This window comes from Apodemus sylvaticus, chromosome 10 (assembly GCF_947179515.1).
Source record: "Apodemus sylvaticus chromosome 10, mApoSyl1.1, whole genome shotgun sequence".
Classification (NCBI taxonomy): domain Eukaryota; kingdom Metazoa; phylum Chordata; class Mammalia; order Rodentia; family Muridae; genus Apodemus; species Apodemus sylvaticus.
Genome location: NC_067481.1, coordinates 38237646 through 38259560, shown reverse-complemented (window position 1 = coordinate 38259560; position 21915 = coordinate 38237646). Strand labels below are relative to the sequence as shown.

The 21915-nt window shown below is 40.3% G+C and overlaps 1 protein-coding gene across 4 annotated transcripts in view; it reads left to right on the top strand.

Moving 5' to 3' along the window:
• Bcas3 (BCAS3 microtubule associated cell migration factor) overlaps positions 1 to 21915 on the top strand; it is a 485645-nt gene that overhangs the window by 23789 nt on the left and 439941 nt on the right. For all 4 annotated transcript variants that reach the window (XM_052197918.1, XM_052197921.1, XM_052197919.1 and 1 more), the window contains exon 6: positions 19425 to 19506. In XM_052197918.1, coding sequence (XP_052053878.1) covers positions 19425 to 19506 — 82 coding nt within the window. The remainder of the gene's footprint in view (positions 1 to 19424; positions 19507 to 21915) is intronic.

Genomic DNA, 21915 nt, shown 5'->3' with positions numbered 1-21915 from the left:
TCAAAGGCAGTGCGAACTGTTGGGAATATGCTTTAGATTTGAAGAGTAAGGGGTGGTCTTAGCTGGGGCTTTGTGGCAATGTGAAGATCAAGAGGAGGCCATGAGCAGGAGGTGGTGGTACCCATGAGGGAGGTTGCAGGAGGTTAGTGAGTTCCAGGCTAGCCTGTGCTGTATATAGCAAAACCCTGTTTTGGGAGAGGGTGTTATACCCAAGTGGTCATAGTGGATTAGGACTTTGGAACCATTACAAGGATGTAAAATATTTGCATATATATCTAAGTTGAAACATGCACATCCAACATCTGCATTAGCCTACTAAAATTTTACTGTATTGGGGCTAGAGAGATGGCTCAGTGTATAAAAGTACTTATTGTTCTTTCAGAAAACCCATTTGGTTCTCAGAATCCACATCTTTGCTCATAAGTGCTTATAATTCCAATTCCAAGGGGCTTGGAATCTTGCACACGTATGATGCATATAGAATCAAATCATACAGGTACACATATACATACATTCAAATTAAAAAATTACTATGTTTTCTGTAACTTTTATTGACTTATTTATGTGTGTCTGTGTGTGTACATGTACTCGAACATGCCTGTGGAGGTGAGGATAGTTTGTAGGAAGTCTATTCTGTCGTGTGGGGCCTAGAGCTGAAACCACTAAGGCAGCAGGCTTGGTGGCCAAGCACCTTCACCCGCTGAACCATGTGCCAGTCTTTCTAGTTTATATTATTAATTTTTTTGTATGTATGATTGTTTTGTCTACAGGTGTGTCTGTGAGCCAGGTGTGTGCCTGGTGTTGGAGGAGTCCAGAAGAGGGTGTCAGATTCCCTGGGACTGAAGTCACAGGTGGTTGCAAGTGGCTATGCTGGTGCTAGAAATCTCTGGAAGCCAGTTCTCTTAAACCAGTGATTTAGACCTCCAGCCCTAGCTTATTCTTATTTATCTTACAAAGTAAATGCAGACATCAGCTTGGGTTCATACGATTGGTATCATGTATTTTCCAGTATTTAGTATTTAGCTTAAGTTTCTTAGGCAAAATTTACATATAAATATATGACCCCCCCCTTTTTTTAAAGACTGTTTTCTTACACTTAACAGGCTGACTTCTAACTTGCGATCCCTTTGCCTAAACCCTTCACGTGTTGGGATTATACACACTTCTCCTGGATCTCTCTACAACTCAAGTACAACTTTTCTGAGTTCGGACAGGTCTTTGCACCTAGGAACCCACATCTCTGTCAAGATGACGAGTAAGCTGGGTGATGATTCTCAGCTGTGGTCCAGAGCTTGGGAGGCAGGGGCAGAAGGAATCCCGGGAAATTTGAGCCTATTCTGGGCTACATAAGGAGACACTGTTTCAAGGAAGAAAACGATGGTGACCATGACATTGCTCAAGGAAATTCCTTGTCCCCAGTGACCTTAGGTTCCATTCTGCCGACTCATCCTTACTGTACTCATGTGAACCCACTGCAGACTACTTTTGCCTGTTGTAGACTTTCTTACACCCTTATGGATTATTTCCTCTGTGGCATTTTTTTTCTCTACATGGTGTTTTTGCGAGTCAATCATGTTTTTCTTTTAGTTCTATTAAAGTTTCTCACTCTGATTACTAAAAAGAGAAAAATATTTGTATGTTGGGGGTTGACCCTGGAACCACATGCCAGGTACTTGACCACATAGCACCCCCACCCTCATCTGCCACCCCTCACCCTAAACCCCACCTCTCAGTCCACAGCCATGGAGCCACACGCCCAGCCCACACCCCACAGAACGACACCCACAGCCCATACCTCCTGCCCACATCCTTTCTGGTTTTCAGTTTCTGGTTGTTATGAATATATGAAGAATATATGAAGTCTTGGGGGAAATCCTATATGTAGGCATATGCATCCATCCCAGAAAACTACTTCTGTGTGGGTTTGCTGGGTCATGTGCTTGGAATGAGATTAATTTAACAAACTTGTAAAGCCTTTTCCAAGGTTATTACCATTTTACATTTCTTATAACAGTGCACAAATTGTTCCACATCCTTGCCAATGTTTGATGTCATCTATCTTCAAAATTTGAGTATTCTGCTAGGTGGTAACTTGTGAATTTAATTAGATTTACTGTTTCCCTGATGACTAAAAATATTGAGCACTTTTTGTGTGCTTTTCATCATGTGTCTTTTAGTGATGCTCTGCACAAAATTTTTCCTATCAAGAAATGAGTTTTTTGGGGGCTAGTGATGGCTCAGTGGTTAAGAGAACTGACTGATGTTCCAGAGTACTGAGGTTCAATTCCCAACACCCACATGGTGGCTCACACCTGTCTGTAATTCCTGTTCCAATGCTTCTGACACCCTCTCACAGACATGTATAGGCAAAACACTAATGAACATAAAATAAATTATTAAAAAGAAAAAAAAAAGCCAGGCGGTGGTGGCACACCCCTGTAATCCCAGCACTCTGGGAGACAGAGGCAGGTGGATTTCTGAGTTCGAGGCCAGCCTGGTCTACAGAGTGAGTTCCAGGACAGCCAGGACTATACAGAGAAACCCTGTCTTGAAAAAAGCAAATCCAAAAAAAAAAAAAAAGGAAAAAAAAAAGAAATGTGTTTTCTCTTTACTACTGACCTAAGGGTCCCCATCGACACTGGGTCTTAGAGGATTGGGTCCCCATCCACACTGGGTCTTGCAGAATTTTGAACAGAGGAAGACACTACTAATTCTAAAAGCGAGAAAGCTGTGGGCAGTGCAGATTTCAGTGGCAGGACAGTGAGTTTGATTTGAATGTGTGGACCCGCAGTCTGGTGAGTGACTTGTTTGGTATTGATCACAAGATGACATGCAGAAAACAGTACCTGTTCTATCTGAAAACTTGTATCTCTTTGCTGCTGCACAGCATCTGGCTATATTTGTGGTTTTTAAAAATGTCTGTGCTAGGTAGGAGAGGAAGCATTTCCATATTTCTGCTGTTATAAAAGGGCGTGAAGATCGTAGTGAATATGTTGAAGGCATCTTATACTTACAGTGATATTTATTGTTACCATTTGCATATTAGGTCCTTCTAAGATTTTGTTACATTTTCTCTTTTTAAAAATTTTATTACATATGTATTTATTGATTTTATGTATATAATTTTATGTGTATGCAGGTATCTGCATGTATACCTATATGCTAGAAGTGCAAATCAGATCATATTACAGATGGTTGTGAGCCACCACGTGGTGGTTTTAATCACTGAGCCATCTCTCCAACTCCCTTGTTTCTTTCTTTTTTTCTTTCTTTTTCTTTTTTTTTTTTTTTTTTTTGTATTTTTTGAGACAGGGTTTCTCTGTGTAACCCTGACTGTCCTGAACTCACTCTGTAGACCAGGCTGGCCTTGAACTCAGAAATCTGCCTGCCTCTGCCTCCCAAGTGCAGGGATTAAAGGTGTGCGCCACCATTGCCCAGCCTGGTTTCTTTTTCTTATTGGAAACTTACTGGTAGACAGGACCACATGTAGGTCAGGCTGGTTTTATTTCTGTGGATGGCTTTGAACTGAGATTGCAGGCCTGACTACTATGTAGTGTTGGGAATGCCACTAGGGCTTTGTGTGTGCTAGGCCAACATTCTACCAACTGAACTGTACTCTAGTTCCCATTTGTATTCTTGGATTTTAACCCGAGACCTGGTGGATGCCTTGCATATTGTGTATCATGGAGGGACAGTCTTAGCCCCTGTCTTATTTTGTCTAACACAGAGAACTCCCTTGTATCTATTGAAATATATTTGTAGTTAAATGTTAATTGTGGGTGTGGGGATTTTTGGGACAGATGTAAGCTTTCAGCTACTGTTCCAGCACAGGCCTTCTGTCTGCCCCTATGCTCCCTGCTCTGATTTTCAAGGGCTCACCAGTGGAACTGTAAACTAAAAAGTAAATGCTTTTTTCAATAAGTTGCCATGGTCATGGTATTTTGCCACAGCAATAGAAAAGTAACTAAGACTTTATTATTAATAGAGTATGATCTTTGTCAAAAATAAAAACTAAGAAAAATTTAAATCATTCAAGCTGAGCCACAGGGCTCAGACCTATAATCTCAGCATTGAGAGGCTGAGGAAGGAGGACTGCTACAAGTTCAAGGCCATCTTAGCTTACAGTGAGACTATGCCTCAGTAAACTAAACAGAACATGTCCACCCCAACAACTAAATGCATTTTGTAGCCTGTCAACAGTTTTCATTGTCCAAGCATTAGGTTGGGGAGTTTGTTGTAAGAGGATTGTGAAAAACCTGAAATTTAGAAGTCACTCTTTCTAACATCTTGGCTAGCATTGGTGCTGTGTGATATGAGTTGGCGTGAAAATAATGATAATAGCACTAATAACACCAACTGTAATGTGTACATGCTTGTGCATGTGCTTGTGTGTCTATTGTGTTAAGTATGCATGTGTATTGTGGGTACATGCTTGTATGTTGTATGTGAGTGTGCATGTGACTGAGGGAGTGTGCAAATGCTCATACCCATGTCTGCATTTAGAAGGCAGAGCAGGGTTTTTGGTGTTTGCCAGGACACCTCACTAACTGGAACCTTATGTTTTCAGTGGACTTGCTGGCCAGCGAGTCCTCAGGTCCTCCCGTTTCTGGCCTGTGTGTGTAATACAGTCACACACAGAATACCTGGCTTTTTATGTGAGTACTGGGGATTGTGAGCCGCTGTTCCTGTCCACTCTGAGCCATCTTCGCCTTAGTCTCTGGCATGGCATCACTTTTGAAGAAATAACATTTGAGCGCCTGTAATCCCAGCTACTCAGGAAGCCAGGGCTGGAAGGCTCAGAGTTTGAGGTTTTTTTTTTTTTTTTCAATCTATGTCAAAGACCCAAGTAGGGTTGGGTATATAGTATACATAGTATACACAGGGAATCCCAGCTTATGGTGGTGTGGCAGAGGGTTGTGGGTTTGAGGTCAGCTGCAGTTAGATTGCCCCGACTATTATAACAAACAAACAAACAAACAAACAAAAACAGGAAAGCCAACAGGAGGCTAGACAGATAGCTCAGTGGTTAAGACCTCTGGCTGCTTTTCCAGAGGACTGAAGTTCAATTCCCAGCACCCAGATGGCAGCTCACAACTCTCTATAGCTGCAGTTATGGCGATTTGACATCATCACACAGATATACACACAGGTAAAACACTAATGCACATAACATAAAAATAAATAAATCATTAAAAAAATAAAACCTGGGTTTGCTAGTGTAGGTTTTCCACAGCTACTTTTGAAGTTTAACACCAGCCTGGCAATTTTATCAAGATCCTGCCTCAAAACAAAAGCTACAACAGTATCTGGGGATGTTGCTTAGTAGTAGGGCGCTGGCTGTGTACATGCAACACCTTCGTCTGAATTTCCAGTACCACGCAAACCAAAAACCTCCCAGGATACCTTTTTAAACTCTGGATTTTTTTCCTACACATTTTGCTCTCTGTTTAAATGGCTACTTAGGTCTCTCTCTCTCTCTCTCTCTCTCTCTCTCTTCTCTCTCTCTCTCTAATATTTATTATTATAAATAAGTACACTGTAACTGTCTTCAGACACACCAGAAGAAGGTGTCAGATCTCATTACAGATGTTTGTGAGCCACCATGTGGTTGCTGGGATATAAACTCAGTACCTCTTTTTTTTTTTTTTTGGTCGGTTCAGAAAATATTATAGTACTTGAAAGGTGCTGGTTGTGTAGAAGTTATTTATGGCTCTCTCTAGAGCCACATTTTTTTTTCAGACAGAGTTTCCCTCCAGCCTGAGTTTCCCTCCAGCCCATATTGGTCTCAAACTTTGGCAGTCATCCTGAGTAGCCTCCTAAGAGCTGGGGTTATAGGTGTTTCACTGTGCCTGGTTCTATTTGCATGCACTTCCGATCTTGGACACTAGGTGTCACTGCCACATCAATCTACGGAAAGTAGGGCCAGTTGCCCTGAAGCTTTATGTGAAGCTTTACATACCAAACACTTGAGAGCAAATACAAGAGGGCATATTTGAGGTAAAAAGCAATTAGTCCATTATTTATTAGAAGCTATATGCCAGTAGACCTTGCCACGTTGAGACTGTTAGCCAGGAAACATTTTTATAGGTTTCATTTGGGAATAATATTAAGTTGGTGATTTGAGTGCATTGGTAAGCAGAGGTTTGGAGCCCATGTAGGCCGCCTATGCTGTTGGTGAGCACAGGGCTTATTTTGCTTGTTGTATACTTTTCTTACCGGGAAGGAGAAGTGATGGGCAGGTCTGCATTGAGTGTCAGACAGAATAAAAGCATACATGATGGAGCATGTTAAATCTGCCCAGATTATTGAACTGAACGTTTTCCTATGTTTTTCTTTCTTTTATTTTTTGAGTCAGACTTTTCCTCTAACCCATATTGGCCTTAAACTTTTGGCAGTTGTTCTGTGTAGCCTCTCAAGCGCTGGGGTTATAGGCGTGTGTCACTGTGCCTGGTTCTATAATATAGTCTTAAAATCTTTATTAGTTTCTTTTATTGACATTAAGATAAGCTAACAAAGTAATGAATGTCATTTCATTTCATTCATTACATGAATTCCAACGTGTCCTTGTTCTCATTACTTCTTTCCCCTGTAGTATGATTTTTTTTTAAAGATTTATTTATTATTATATGTAGGTTCACCTTAGCTGTCTTCAGACACCCCAGAAGAGGGCACCAGACCCCATTACAGATGGTTGTGAGCCACCTGTGGTTGCTGGGCATTGAACTCAGGACCTTCGGAAGAGCAGTCAGTGCTCTTAACCGTTGAGCCATCTCTCCAGCCATGTTGTATGATTCTTTTTAAGATTTATTTATTTTATACATATGAGTACACCACTATTGCTCTCTTCAGACACACCAGAAGAGGACACCAGACCCCATTACAGATGGTTGTTAGCCACTATGTGGTTGCTGGGAATTGACCTCAGGACCTTTGAAAGAGCAGTCAGTGTTCTTAACCGTTAAGCCGTCTCTCTAGCCCTGTAGTGTGATTCTTAAGGCAGTCTTTTAGATAAGCTCACCTGTGTGTTCTAATAGCATCATGCAGATTTCAGTAATTTGATGTAGGCTGGCTGATACCTCAGAATTGAAGTTTATCCTAAGTTGGATTTTTTCTTGAATGAGAGACCTTTTTTTTCCTTTCTAAGAATATGTATGTGTAATTGATTTTTGTTTATTTGTATGTGGATGTGTGGTGTATGTTCTTGAATGTGCATGAGCGTGTATTTTCCTGGGAGTGCAGGCAGAGGCCTGAGGAGAAAAAAGACATGGGCTCTTTTTTCTCAGTTGTTTCTCTGTCTTATGCCCTTGAGATAGGGTCCTTTTTGAACCAGAAGCTGCTGTTTCAGCTCTACTGTCTGGCCAGGGAGTTCTAGTAATAGGTACGCATAAGTAAATACTTCTTAAAAATGTAGATTCGAGGAGAAGGACCGAGTTGCTGTGCGTCCCATGCTTGTGCATGACGCCTGTTTACCAACAGTCTGTGGCAGAGTGATGCGGCTGGAGTCTCTGAACCTGAGTTCACACGTTATTGCCACCCACACCAGGGTTCATCTCAGTGCTGTGCGACAGGCTTTGATGAATGTGCAGTGACCTGTGTCACTGAGCATTGCTTACTCATGTTCCCTCATCTTAATAGAGGCCACCAATCTTCTCGTTTCTTGATACTGTATTTGGCAAATGTCATTTGCCAAACTTGGAGTGGTCATTTCAGATTAGTTTCTGTTATATTGAATATGCATACAAACTTCCTCTGTGTCTTCTTTCTTGGATTGATAGTTTATAGATGTACCATTGTTGGTATAGTTTATAATGCCACAAGCTATATAAACCTCATGTTTATAGACTTTTTTCTTGTGTATGTGTGATTGTGCAGGTATGTACACAGACAAGTAAGTGGAATGAACACACTGGATGAAGTTTTAAGGATTCTTTCTTGTGTAGTTACCTCCCCCATGGGTAAGATAATCACTGTCCTTACCACAGATTAGCTTTGCAGTTTTAAAACACAATTTAAATTTATGCAGCATGGAATCTTCCCTGTCTTGTCTGTCATTTTCTATTCAGTGTATATTTTAGATTCAGCCCATTCAAGCTGTAGTATAAAGAATGAATTAGAGGCACTCAAGTTTGTGCACATGAGTGACTGTGAAGTGTTTATGACAGCTGCTTAGGCCAACACCCTCCGTAATGGTGTTACATTGACTTCTAAGCACCTTCCAGTCTGCCTCCTGGCGCACATGTCAGGCTGTCTGAGTGCTTTTGCATTAACATCTACCCCAAGGAAGATCTTTTGACTACAGAAGTGTTAGTTGCAAATGGAAGATACCATTAGAGCAGCTTCAAAGGCCTGATACTTAGATTGGTGTGAGCTGAAGTCATGGCTGGGCCTGTGAGGTCTGGACCAGCTGTGTGCATAGCCGAGGGCCACATGCCGCTCTCCTCTCCTCCTCTCTGGAGACGCAGGATGGACGGATACGGTCAGAGCTGCTGCCTCAGTGCTTTCTCAGTGTATGGGAAAATTTGGAAGTATGAAAATATGAGTAACAGTTTCATTCCTTATTTATGTTCTGTGGTTTTCATACTGTTCCCGAGACTCACTTCCTTCTTGCTTCAAGTTTTGTGTTTTGTAGTTAGTGTCAAGACCAAAATACAGACTGGCTTGCCATCTCCTTCATGTGGTGGGCAAATATCTGTTCTTTAAGTTGTAAGTTCTCACAAATACACATCTTCAGTGGTTTTTGTGGTTTGTGTTTTCTTCCTTGCTGGCACACAGAGTCTGCTGTGGAGACACTGACACTCTGGCATCAGCTGGACCATTTGTGGTTGGGCAGCAAAAATAAAACAAAAAAATGTATTCTTCTTTTGTCCCTGATCATAGGAGCTTGTAGGACTGCCCCATCCCGTAGGGACACATTCCTCAACCCTGCTATCTAAGATTCCGAAATCCTCAAGGCCGAGCTGTGACATGGGACACTGGCCACATCTATTTAGATCAGAAAGCCTCCCAAATAAAAGCTATTAATTAGGCTGGCCTTCAAGGTGGCCTCTCACTCTGATGCTAATGCATCATAAATTCTCCAGCTGTGGTGATCCTCCTGCCTCAGCCTCCCTAGCTGGATATTATAGTTATGTGTATATGCCTGGCTGAGAACTATAGGAGATGCCAGTGTCTTTTGAGGTTGAAAGTTTTGGGCAGTTTTTTTTTTTTCTCCTTAATTTTTAAGTTAAAGTATAATTCCATGGCCCATGGAAGGATTGGCTGCAAGATACCACACCCCTTTCAACCTCTGTCTTCTTTATAAAACTATGCAGTACATATATACATATATATGTATGTGTGTGTATACACACACACACATACACACACACACACACCCTTTTTTTTTTTTTTTTTTTTTTGTTTAGACAGGTTTATCTGAACAGTACTGGCTGTCCTGGAACTTATTCTGTAGACCAGGCTGGCCTTGAACTCAGAAATTCATCTGTGTCTGCTCTCCAGTGATGGCATTAAAGGCATGCACCATCACTGTCTGGCAAACTGTGGTATATGCATTTAACCCAGCCATATTACCCTGCGTTCTTTAGGTCACTTCTATGTTCTAATACCTAGTACAGTGTTATTTGTGGTCAGTACAGATGTGCCTACACCTGCTTTGAGATGGTGTTGGAATGTAGATGATGCTGTCAGGACTGACTGTACAGCAGCATCAAGGTGGCACAGGGCCTTCCAAGTAGTCTGTAAGCTACTATTTGCTTTGTGATTGCTCTGGCTCTTTAATAGCTAATTAAAATCTCCATGCTTCTGTCACACTGAATGCCTGGTCAGTCTGCCTCAGACTCTTTAGAGCTGGCGTTCTAGATATGTGCCAGCTCATGAGTGGCCATTTTGGCTTCTTTACTGAGTTACAAAGCTATGATGATGCCCGCCATTGCCTTACCCCATGGTGATATATATCTATTTTTCATTAATGCAAAAGATTTTTATTGTTATTTTTAAGGTAAACAATAATGTTACAGTTTTTCTTTTAAGCAATTTTATTCAGTTCAATTAGTGTATGATTGTTAGCCATTTATAAATTGATAATAACACAGTTGTCTATTTGTAGTGTGTAAGTCTTTTTGTTGCTTCATGGATTTAATTAAAATATTTTTAGGTTTATTTTTTACTTTATGTTTAAGAATGTTCTGCCTGCATGTTTGTATGTGGATGCCTGGCGTGCCTGTAGAACTGAGAAAAGGGCATCCAGTCCTTTGGAACCAGAGTTGGCTCACCATGTGGCTTGGGGAACTGAACCTGTGCCCTCTGGAAGAGCCAGTGGTCTCATCTCTGCAGCCCCAGAACTGAGGTTCTGAAGTCTGAAACTCTCTTTGCACTTTTTCCTTTCACCTCTAGTTTTTGCTTTTTATCTCCTTCCCTTCTTTGCTGTTGGGGAAACATTAATTTGGGGGTTTATAATGATTTTCCATGTATTCTATATACATTTAAATTATAGTTTTCAAGTAGTTTTAGGTTTACACAGGAATTAAGCTGAAAGTAGAGTTTCTTTCTTTCTTTCTTTCTTTCTTTCTTTCTTTCTTTCTTTCTTTCTTTCTTTCTTTCTTTCTTTCTTTCTTTTTTTTTTTTTTGTTGGATTTGGCTTTTTCTAGACAGGGTTTCTCTGTATAGCCCTGGCTGTCCTGGAACTCACTCTGTAGACCAGGCTGGCCTTGAGCTTAGAAATCCGACTCCCTCTGTCTCCCGAGTGCTGGGACAGGTGTGCGCCACCACCGCCCTGCGAAAGTAGAGTTTCTATACCAACCTCACTCCATCTTTCTGTTAGTGACATCTCCAGTGACGGTGCTTTGCCTGCTCCAGTAGATGAACCAATGTTTACTTTGTTTTCTTAAAGAATTTTTCTATTTTTATTTTGTATGGCTCTTTTGCCTGCATGTATGTCTGTGCACCACTGAGTACCTGGTGCCTTTAGAGGGTTTTGAGTCCCTTGGACTGATGTTAACAAAATGCAGTGAGCTACCATGTAGGTGATAGGACTTGTACTTAGGTTCTTTGGAAGAGCAGCCGATGCTTTTAAACATGGAGGAAACTCCCTGGCAGCGGTCTGGTCTTTTGTTCTTTGAGGCAAGATTGGCTGAACTCAGTATGTAGACTAGACTGACCTGGAACTGACAGATCTTCCTGCCTTTGTCTCCCCTGAGATTAGAGGTATGTCCCACTGCACCTGACCTAATATTGATTTTTTAAAAACCAGGGCTATAAAGCATAGGTGATAACATTCCTGCAGTTCCATGAATTAGGTTGGTCTTAATAATGTGTTCTTTTGTATATTTGGACACATCTCTAAGATATTTACAACAAGATTTAAGAATAGTGACTTAAAGCTACAACCTGCTAAACGCTAAGATAAATAAGTGCAGTTATTTGTCATTTATTCCCACAAAAAACAGATCCCAGGTTTACTCTCATTTAGTATTAATTATGTACTATATGCTTTAAACACACACAATCTTATAATAATCATACTGCTATATATGTTATTTTGCTTATTTCCAGGCTATTCTGATGTAGTAAATTTATATATCTAGTAAACATAGTGGAGTTGTTTGAGTGCTGGCCTTGTTGTGTGTTGTAGGTGCTCTACATTGTGAGTTGCAATGGGGTGTCATTTGGGCAGTAGGAGTAAAACTTTAAGGAACACAAATGTTAGCTGTTTTGTTGGCCAAGACTTCCCCAGGTGGAGTTAGAACTGTTCACTTCACTAGACCACTCTGAGACAAATGGAGTTTTTATTTTATTGAAAGGCAAAATGTGCTTGAGATAACTTGAGAAATCTTTCTGTGTTCTAAATCTCATGGCTCACATAAAAATTTAGATTTTGGATGCTGGGAAAATAGCTCAGTATTTTCCATAGAAGCACAAGGCCCTGAGTAAAATCCCAGGCACCCATTTGAAAAACTGCCTGTAGTTCTTGTTGGGGAGGCAGAGAAAAGCAGATCTTGGGGCTTAGGCTCAGTGGCCAGCCTAGCCACCCACACCCATCAGAGGGCAGGGCCTGGGACCTAGCTCAGTTTAGGATCACCTTGAATTTACTGTGTATCTCAATCTGGTTTTGACACTGTGTCAGTGCTTCTACCTCAGCTTCTGAGTATTGGGATTATAACAATATGTCACCATACCAGAAGCCATGCTGCATCCCTGGGTGACCCTGGGCTCTGCATCTTCCTCCACCTGCCTGTCAAGTGCTAGGTTTTAGTTGTATGATGTGCTTGCTTGTTTCTTAGACTGGCTACAGTCCTTGCGATTTTATTGATCTTTTCTCTGAACTAGCTTTTGATTTCATTGATTTTTTCCCCCATTGATTCCCTTTTTCCAGTTTTATTGATTTAATTTCTAATTGATGTTTACTTGTGCCTACTTGCTTTGATTTGGTTTTTTCTCATTTCATAGGTAGTTTTAAGTTTCACAGTTAGAGCTTTGCTTTTCAATGCTGTGCGTTTAGTGGTATGGATTTCACTCTGATTGTATACCATTATTCAATTGGGATTTTATTTTCATTTAGTTAAAAATGTTGTAAAGCTCAGCTTGGTGACACATGCTTATAATCCTAGCACTTGCAAAGGTCAGGAGTTCGAGGACAGTGTGGGTCATATTAGACCCTGGCTCAAATAAAAACAAAGAAAACAAACCATAAACAAAATATTTTTTAAAAAATTTGAAACTTTCTTCTTTGAACTTTGTGTTGTTTATAATTTGGTTGCTTAATCTCACTAGTGTTTTGTTATTTTCCAGATGTCCTGCTGTTACTAATTTCTTCTGTAGTTCCATTGTGGTGAGAGGGTAGTCTGTGGTTTCTGTCTCTTTAAGTTTGTTTAGGTGTTTTTATCATCTATAAGGTCAATACCTCAAGTTTCACAATTTCTTCATCAAGCACAGTGTCATTAAACCAATCACTGTGTGTCAGGGTGGCAGGAGATTGGCTCTTACTGTCTTCCTCAAAAGTGCTGAGGTAAGCCTCTGTGTCTCATTCATCTTCTGTGCTGTTGTATCTGCCTCTGCACATGACACATTCAGAATCACACTTGAGAATCATCTGGCATCACAGAAACTCATTGTAATCAATGCTATTAGCTTACATATTTGGTTTGGGGCTGACTGGTGTATGATTGGCTCACATCAATGGCTGGCTAGAGTGGGAACAAAAAGAACCCTCATACTTTGCTAGTGGAAGTTTGAATTGACGTGATAATGTTGGAAAACAGTTTTGCTAATTTGTGAAAGCTGTGTCTATGCCTACCTCTTATGATTTAAAAACACTATTGATTTGTGTTTGTGTACCCTGCCTGCATGTATGTCTGGGCATCACTTGTACAAACTTGTGCACACAGAGGGCCTTGGATCCCCTGGGACTGAGGTTATAGATAGTTGTGAAAAATCATGTTGGTTTTGGGAATCAAACCTGAGTCCTCTGTGAGAACAGGCAGTGATTTTAACTGGAGCCTTTTCTCCTCCTATCTTATTTATTTATTTATTTATTTATTTATTTATTTATTTATTTATTTATTACATTGAGACAGGGCCGCACTATATAGCCCTGGCTGGTCTGGAACTCAGTGTTCCATCTGCCTCTGCCTCTTGAGTGCTGAGATTAATGGCATGCTTTACCATGCCTGGCATATTTTTAATCTTTATTTAAGTATCTCTGTATTTGTATATAAATTATAATGTCCACAAAAGCCAGCAAAAGGCATCAGATACTCTTGTTACAAGAGGTATGAGTGCTGGGAATGGAACTCTGGTCTTCTGCAAGAGCAACAAGTGGTCTTAATACCTGAGCCGTCTCTCCACCCCCTCGATCATCTTGTAAATGGAAGCAACTATATTGATAAGGTTTCTGCAAAGAGCTGCACACACATATTCACTGGAGCCATCTGCAGTAATATCATAGTTGTGTAATCTGTGTTAGACATAACTATAAAACAGTACAGATGACCTAGATCTTATTTAACTTTAATTAAGGAACAAATTGGGAACTTGTTACAGGTAGTTCAAAGGACAGTGTGAAGAAGATCTGGAGGCAGTTAGGGATGCAGGCATTCACTCTAATAAATGCAAATCTCATTAATATCCTGTTTGTAATACTGCGTGTTTGGGCTGGAAAGTAGCCCTGCTGTTCAGTGACTGCCCAGCAGGGTAGTGGACTTGCTTTCCTATCTTGGATCAGTCTCCAGTGTCCTCCCTTCCCCTTTAAAGGTTTAAAGCAGGCTAAAAAATTCTAACGACAGTTTGTTTTTGTACTCGGGTCTTCCTGTGTTGCCAAGGATGGTGTTTAGCTTGTATGTGAGAGGTTCTCCTGCTTCAGCCTCTCAACTGCTACAGGTGTCGGCACTGTGCCTGCCTTGGAGTCACTTTCCTTTCCTTTCCTTTCCTTTCCTTTCCTTTCCTTTCCTTTCCTTTCCTTTCCTTTCCTTTCCTTTCCTTTCCTTTCCTTTCCTTTCCTTTCCTTTCCTCTCCTTTCCTCTCCTTTCCTCTCCTTTCCTCTCCTTTCCTCTCCTTTCCTCTCCTTTCCTCTCCTTTCCTCTCCTTTCCTCTCCTTTCCTCTCCTTTCCTCTCCTTTCCTCTCCTTTCCTCTCCTTTCCTCTCCTCTCCCCTCCCCTCCCCTCCTCTTCTCCCCCTCCCTCTGCCCGCCCCTTCCTTCCTTCCTTCCTTCCTTCCTTCCTTCCTTCCTTCCTTCCTTCCTTCCTTCCTTCCTTCCTTGTTGTTTCAAGAACTTTTCTCTGTGTAGCTCTGGCTGTCACCACTGCCCAGCTTGGAATCACTCTCTACAGAGCAGGTTCAGTTGTCTTTTTACCAAAGTTTATTTGCTTGTCTGTTTAGCAAAAAGTTGCAGGACTAGAGATGTGGCTCATGGTTGAGTCCTTCCTGGTGTGTACAAGGTCCTTGGTTCAATTTCTAAAAACTCAAAAAGGATCCTTACTGTCAGTTTTTGATATTTAGTATTGTACAGTATTGTAAATTAGCCCAAATAAAGTCTTGTAGATTGCTGTAAATTAGATGATTGCATCGTGGCCTGGCAGGTGGTCTGCTGGAAGAATTAGTGAATTCTTATATAATTTTTCTTGACTTGTTTGTGAGTTTGTTGGTGGAATTAGATATTGATCCTAGGGTCTCATGTTATATAAGTATTCCCACACTGAGCTATATCCTTGCACTGTTTATTCTTTTAACATTTTGTTTTTGAGATAGGCTCTCACTAAGTCGCCTTGCTGAATTTTGATACTACTCTGTATAGTCCAGTACACAAAACTTGAACCTGTGACCAAGAAACATAAGACATGGGCCTTAGTCTTCTGAGTAAGATCATAGTAATGCTTATCAGCCCAGCTGCATTTGATTTTTCTTTTTCTTCTTTTGAGACAAGATTTTGCTCCACAGGCCAGGTTGCCCTTGAAACTGTAATTTCAAAGGTTTGAGCATTGAACATTATAGGTGTGTACCATTATGTTACTTTCTCTTGTGCTTTTTGCAGTGGCCAGGAAGCTGGAATTCTGCTGGGTCTAAACTAGAAATGTATTAGAGACCTGTCTGTGGGATATGTAAAATCATAGTGTTTTCATCCGATGGGAGTCTTATAGCACTAGAGAAAGAAAAATTTGAATCACATGCATTAACATGAATTAATTTATAACTATAGTAATGTGGAAGAGGTTCCACAAGAGACCCCAGTTACACTGTGTCCAGTCTTGGAAGTTAAGATTGTAGTTATGCCTGGGGCAGGATGTGGCAAGCCTTTGGAAGCCTTGTAACTTTTTGTTGTTTATTTATTAATTTTTGTGGGGATAAGAGTGCCATCTTTTTTTTTTTTTTTTTTTTTTTGAGACAGGGTTTCTCTGTGTAGCCCTGGCTGTCCTAGACTCACTCTGTAGACTAGGCTGGCCTCGAACTCAGAAATCTGCCTGCCTCTGCCTCCCAAGTGCTGGGATTACAGGCGTGCGCCACCACCGCCCGGCTATAAGAGTGCCATCTTTTAGCCTGAGCGGGTATGGAATTTCTTGTATATATAAGCTTGGTCTCCAAGTTGTGGCGAAGATCCTCCTGCCTCTGCCTTTTTTAGCATTTGCTACCAGCCTAACTCTAGTTTTCTTGAGCTGTGTATCAGTAACATAGATGCTTTATGGGACATTCCTTAACCTGTACATGAGTATAATGACATGTAAATTAAAAAAAAAAAAAGCTGTCTGTCAGTAGAGTTTGCCAAAAAAGTCTCTTGGAATTTGTAGTTCTGTCTCTGCAGGACAGGACACTGTGTACCCTGCGGTGTTGCTCTCCCAGTGAGCCACTCTGTTGTTATTGGGACACCAGATTTCAGAGCAGGCTGACTTCTGGCTGGGTGACCTTCATTTGATTTTAGAATCTCTGAAAGTTTTCTCAAAGGTCTCACAGATCATTCTGTGTGTGGATTGCTGTCTTTCGAGCTGTAATTTCCTTTTCCTTAGATTGAGTTGTGAGATTCTAAACTTGTATTCCCCTACTCCTTTCCAGTTTGGTATGTAATTTGCATATTTTCACCATGTGAAAGCTATTTTCTATGGTTGGAAAAGATTTTTTTCTTACAGTGTGAACAAATCATTCTTTGTTCTCCTTATTGTGCCTTCAAACTGGTACGTCCGGTTTGTGCCCTAAACAACAAAAGTCTGTCATCAGAAATTAAATGCCAGCAGGAGCAAAGGCGGAGACCAGGAGGAGCTCCGGGAGGGAGCAGTCTCCTCTGTGCCCTGCTGTTAGCCTAGAGTTCTGGGTCCATTCTCTCCCTCCTGCCCTGGCTGCTCAGTGTAGAAGTAAGCTCGCAGCCCACTCTTCAGGCTGCACACTCCCCATTGTTGAGATTCTTTGCCATTTTCCAAGATCTTTTTTCTGGGAAACCCAAAAGTAGTATTGGCTGAGTTAACATTGTTTTGGTATTTATTTGAAAGCAGAGTTACCCACGAACATGCTGGATGTTGTATTAGAGGCAGCTGGGAACCATCCCTGTCTGTCTGTGTCTGGATATGCCGAGTAGTCTGTCTGCTCTCACTGCTGTCATGTAGGGTTTTCGTGGATGGTGGAGGATTCTTTCCAGGGAGGCTGATACTTGTGACTTACCCTCTGCAGTTAGAATTATGCTTCTGACGAGCAGGATAGAATCTGGTGTCTAGGCTGTCCCCAGCTCTCTGTGACACTGTGCCTCCTCTGTTCCCTTCCTATGCTCTACCTGAGGATTCTAGCTCCTGACCCAGTGCAGGGGCTTTGGCAGTGAATGTTGGGGTACATTTTCAATTTCTCCTCCTGGGTTTTGTTCTACCTGTTGCTGTACATGTAAAGATATGTTCAGGTTAGAATAAGGATGTTGCTTCAATTTGAAATTGTTTTACTGTAAAGATTCATGTTTAGATTTTTTTTTTCTGTTTTCTGCTCTAGTGTATTAAATTCAATGAGGACAAACTTATATTGTAATTATGTTGAGAGATTTTAAAACAATAGTATATTGGAGCACAGAGGCTCAGGGAAATAAGTTTATATATTTTTAACATTAGAAATTTGTTAGATAGAGCCAGAAATTAAATGCCAGTTCAGCACATGGAAATTATAGTACAGAACAGGAGGGATTTTGTGTTCACATTTTAAGTTGTTATGTGTGTAAATTTCACAAGTAGGATTTTTCATTATTCTTATTATACAATTTTAAGTTTTACCTTATTTTTAATTAATTTTTTAATTATATGAAAATAGACTTAATTATTTTTTATCTTTAGTGTATTTTCAAAATGTAATTGCTTGCTCAACAGTCTCTGCTTTGCCCTTCTCTGTTTATTTTCAAGAGGTGGGGGACTCAGAACTTAACAACACAAGTTTAATAGAAGTAGACAATATCATTTCTTAGCCCATTTACATATGTGTGTCTAGAAACCAAAGGCGTGGCACATTTTAAGATTTCAGAAAAATGTATGATTGCTGCATTGGATGGAAAATTTCACCAAATAATTTCTTCCAGTGTTTTCTTAAACAGTTTACTTCTTATCTGTTATTATAAAGTGGAGACTTGAGAGCCACACTGTGTTTTGCTCATGGGTTTTGTTATTGAAACAAAAGCCATGAGGGCTTGTGGAGCCCAGGAGCCCAGGCCTGCTCTGCTGACTTCTGGGTAGGTGGTGCTGTTGTAGCACTGTCTAGGCTGGGGCTCCTCATGGGATATTTACAGGAAAGGAAAACCCTGCAGCTCACATCTCTGAAGGGTACATAGGAGAAACGGAAGATGTGAGTTCTTTCTCTATGTAAAAGGCTCCTCTGAATGCATGTTTACTTTGAAAAGTTGGCCAACCTTTTATAATGGATCGATTCTTGGAAGTCTAAGCCACTTGTTGAGGAAAGCCTATTAAAACATCAACAGTGTATAACTTCTATGAGATAACTTCTTATGTTTGTTAGAATTCCTCAGTCTTTAGGACCAGTTTTATAATGTGTACAGTTTTTTTGTGATACTATATATTTTTCCATCAAAAATTGGGTAGTTACTGCAGTGTGTTGGAGACAATATTAATACCTCCTATAGTCAGCCTAGAAAGTTGTTATTTGTTAATTGTATTTTAATCTGTTTGTCAGATCAACCAGCAGTTGAAAGGCATTTTTTGGACTTGGTGCACACTAACAAACCACCTTTGCCATTTGGAGACACAGAATACTGCTGCCTTTATGTCCATGCATTGACTCTGACCTTACCAGGGGAACGGACAATGTGATAGTGGTTGATCTTTGTTTATATAAAAGAGATGACTTTCAAAGTTGCTTACGACTTTATTATTCTCTTATTTATAGAATGTTGCAGTTGGGAGGTCCTGGTTTTTTATTTGTTTATTTGTTTTTTGTTTTGTTTTTTAGTAGCCCTTTTTGTAATTGCAAAAAAATATAGCTGATAGATTTGAATGATTTATTCAGTGTAACAATTCTGGAAAGATAATTGCCTGCAGTGACCAAACTTGAATATTGCAGAGCAGTCTCTCCTAGCTCCCTGGCCCTCACATGGAGAATGAGCACTGCAACTGCACAGACTACTCATGGGTTAATGGAGAGAAATTACAGACTCATAGAACAGACTTTTTTCAAGTTTATACCAAGAATGAATTCTAATGTTTTCCTGAAAATGTTTACTATAGTTTAAGATGGTGATGCATTTGATGTGCATGACCAGCCTATAATCCTAAAGTGTGTGTATGTGTGTGTACATGTGTGTGCGTGTATGTGTATGTGCTTCTGGCTAATCACAAAAAATTTGCATGTTGTTTTTGCCTAAAAGCGTTGTGCTCCACAGTTTAATATACTGAGATATTTTCTGCTTTCTGTTATGTGATCCACAGTTTAATATACTGAGATATTTTCTGCTTTTTGTTATGCAGATCAGTGGGGAAGCCCAGGAGCTCTTCTCTGTACGACATGGCCCAGTTCGAGCAGCTAGAATCTTGCCTGCTCCACAGTTGGGTGAGTGTAGCCCTTAAGAAAAAGCAAGTCAAACGGTTTATCTTTTGTCGATTTTAGACAGCACAAGTGATAACCCAGGTCTGCTGCAAAGGTCCATTCTGCCTCCTTCCCCCCCCCCCCCCCCCCCCCCCGCACCCAAAACAAACCCTCAGTGCTCTCGGTTGCAGTGGAAATAGGTAATCTTAACCACTTCAATATGGCTATTCACTTTCTGTTGTGGTTTTGATTTATCTCCATCCTCTTTGATCTCGATTTGGCCTGTGCCTTTGCTAGCTATTTCTCCAAGCCGTCTTCTCTTTTGGCTTTCTGGGCATCCTTCTGGACCGCCTTTGTTCTGCTGCTGGCATCCTTTTTTCTGTGGGTATTCCCCAGGTCTCCCCTCACACGCCTTTCCCTTCTCAGTTGGACTCTCTGGCGCAGAGAGCTTGGTCTTCAGTATTGCCTCTGCTGTGGGTCAGAGCCTTCACCGTGGCAGAAAGGTGGTGCTTCTTTAAAATTTTATATTAGTGTATAGTCATTGTAGAAAAGAATGAAACTTTTTGACATCTTTGTGTATGCCGTGTTCATTGAACCTATTCCCCCTCCATGTTTCCTGAAAATACTACTAAATATTACGTGTGCCATATTTATGTAGAAAGGTCCAAATGTATGTTCATACATAATTTTCTGAGTCTTTCATATTATGAGATCAGAAAAATTATTTTTTCCTTGTTTCCCGTGTTCATTAAAATACATTTTACATATGTCGCAAATAATTATATTAATCACATGGGACACTTTAAAGTTTCTCTAAAATATCTTAATTCTATTATCATCTGAAAGATTATCTTGAAATTAAGAATTCTCATTAAGACTTCATGTAGCTGTTAATTTTCTAAATTGGTGAGAGTGATGCTTACTAAAACTTAGAGCTTGATTATGCCTAAGTAATTTTAGGGATAATGTAATTAGATTTTCTTTAATGAATCGGGAAAGACAACTGGACACTACCCTGTAGTCATGTGATTTCCCCTTGCAGTTTAGCAGTGTGTCCCTCAAAGCCTTCATCTGTACAGCTCTCCTCCCCATCTCCCTTTTCCCTCTTCCTCTGTCCCCCTTCTTGCACCCTTCCCTGCTTGTCCTTGATTTTCTCTGGTATTTTTCTTATGTTGCATTTATATTTTTGTGCAGTGTTTTGACAGAGAAGGCTCTAACAGACTGTCCTTCTCTGTTTTGGAATACTTAGGGTTGTCTACAAGGACTGTAACAATAACAGACTGTTCTTTCTCTCATGTGTAATTAACAGAAGCAGACTTCTGCCTTTTTCATTTTATTTATAAAGTTCTTTTGTTTATTAAATTACTAGTCAACATTTCTCAACTTTGACTTGTCTTAAAGTAGCTTTAAATTGCTTTGTTGGTCAATAAATTATTTCTTACACTAATAGACTCTTTTAGATTTAAAGTACAGTTTTACAGGGTAAATGTTCTGACAAAAACTCTTTATATGTTATCCTAATATATTTGGTTAAGTTTTAATATTTGTTTTTATTAAATGTAATACATGGGACAGAACTCATAAAATTTGTATTAAAAAATAAACAGTCTTCCTTGGGTTGTTCCATCACGCTCCACTCCTAAAATTTGGGGGTGGTCCTTCTGTAGCTTCCTGCAAACACGAGTTAGGGAGAGCTGGTCCCCAGTGTGAGAAATGTCTTTATTCTCCCGGAATGCTTGGCTGCCCAGCAGCTGCTGGGTTGTCATCGCATTATTTCCAAGTTTCGTAAGCATTGGTTTTGAGTTATGTGGAAGAGTCTTAAGACATTTTGACATCTTTTTCCTTTTATGTATCCTGCTACTCTGTCAGGAATATGGGCTTTGTTCCCTGTTTTTGTACACTTTGTAGTGTTGGGGCACCTTCAATGTACTGATGTGGAGCCATAGTTGTGGGAACTGCCTTCAATTGGAGTGCATGCTTTTGTCACCCAAGTTTTATTTGGACAGTAATTTCAATTATATATGCATGTGTATATATATATATATATATATGTATGTGTGTGTATATATATATATACACACACACACATATGTATATGTATATATATGTAGTAGGGATTAAATTCAGGATAGTCTCCATACTTGGTGACTTTCCTCCTTTAGAACATTCCTGTCCCGCTGACCCTCCTGCTCCTGCTCTGTGAGGTGTGTGTTCTCACAGTGCTTGCTGCTCTTCAGTGCTCACTTGAAGACTTCATTTTTTTAAGACAATGTATAGTGTGTGTATGTGCAAAAGCATGTGATGTATGTGTCATAGCATAGATGTGGAGGTCGGAGTTTTTTTTTTTTTTTTTTTTCTTTTTACAGGTTCCAGGTCCTCGGGTTGTGTGGTAAATGCTTTTCCCATTGAGTCATTTCGCCAGCCTGATACATT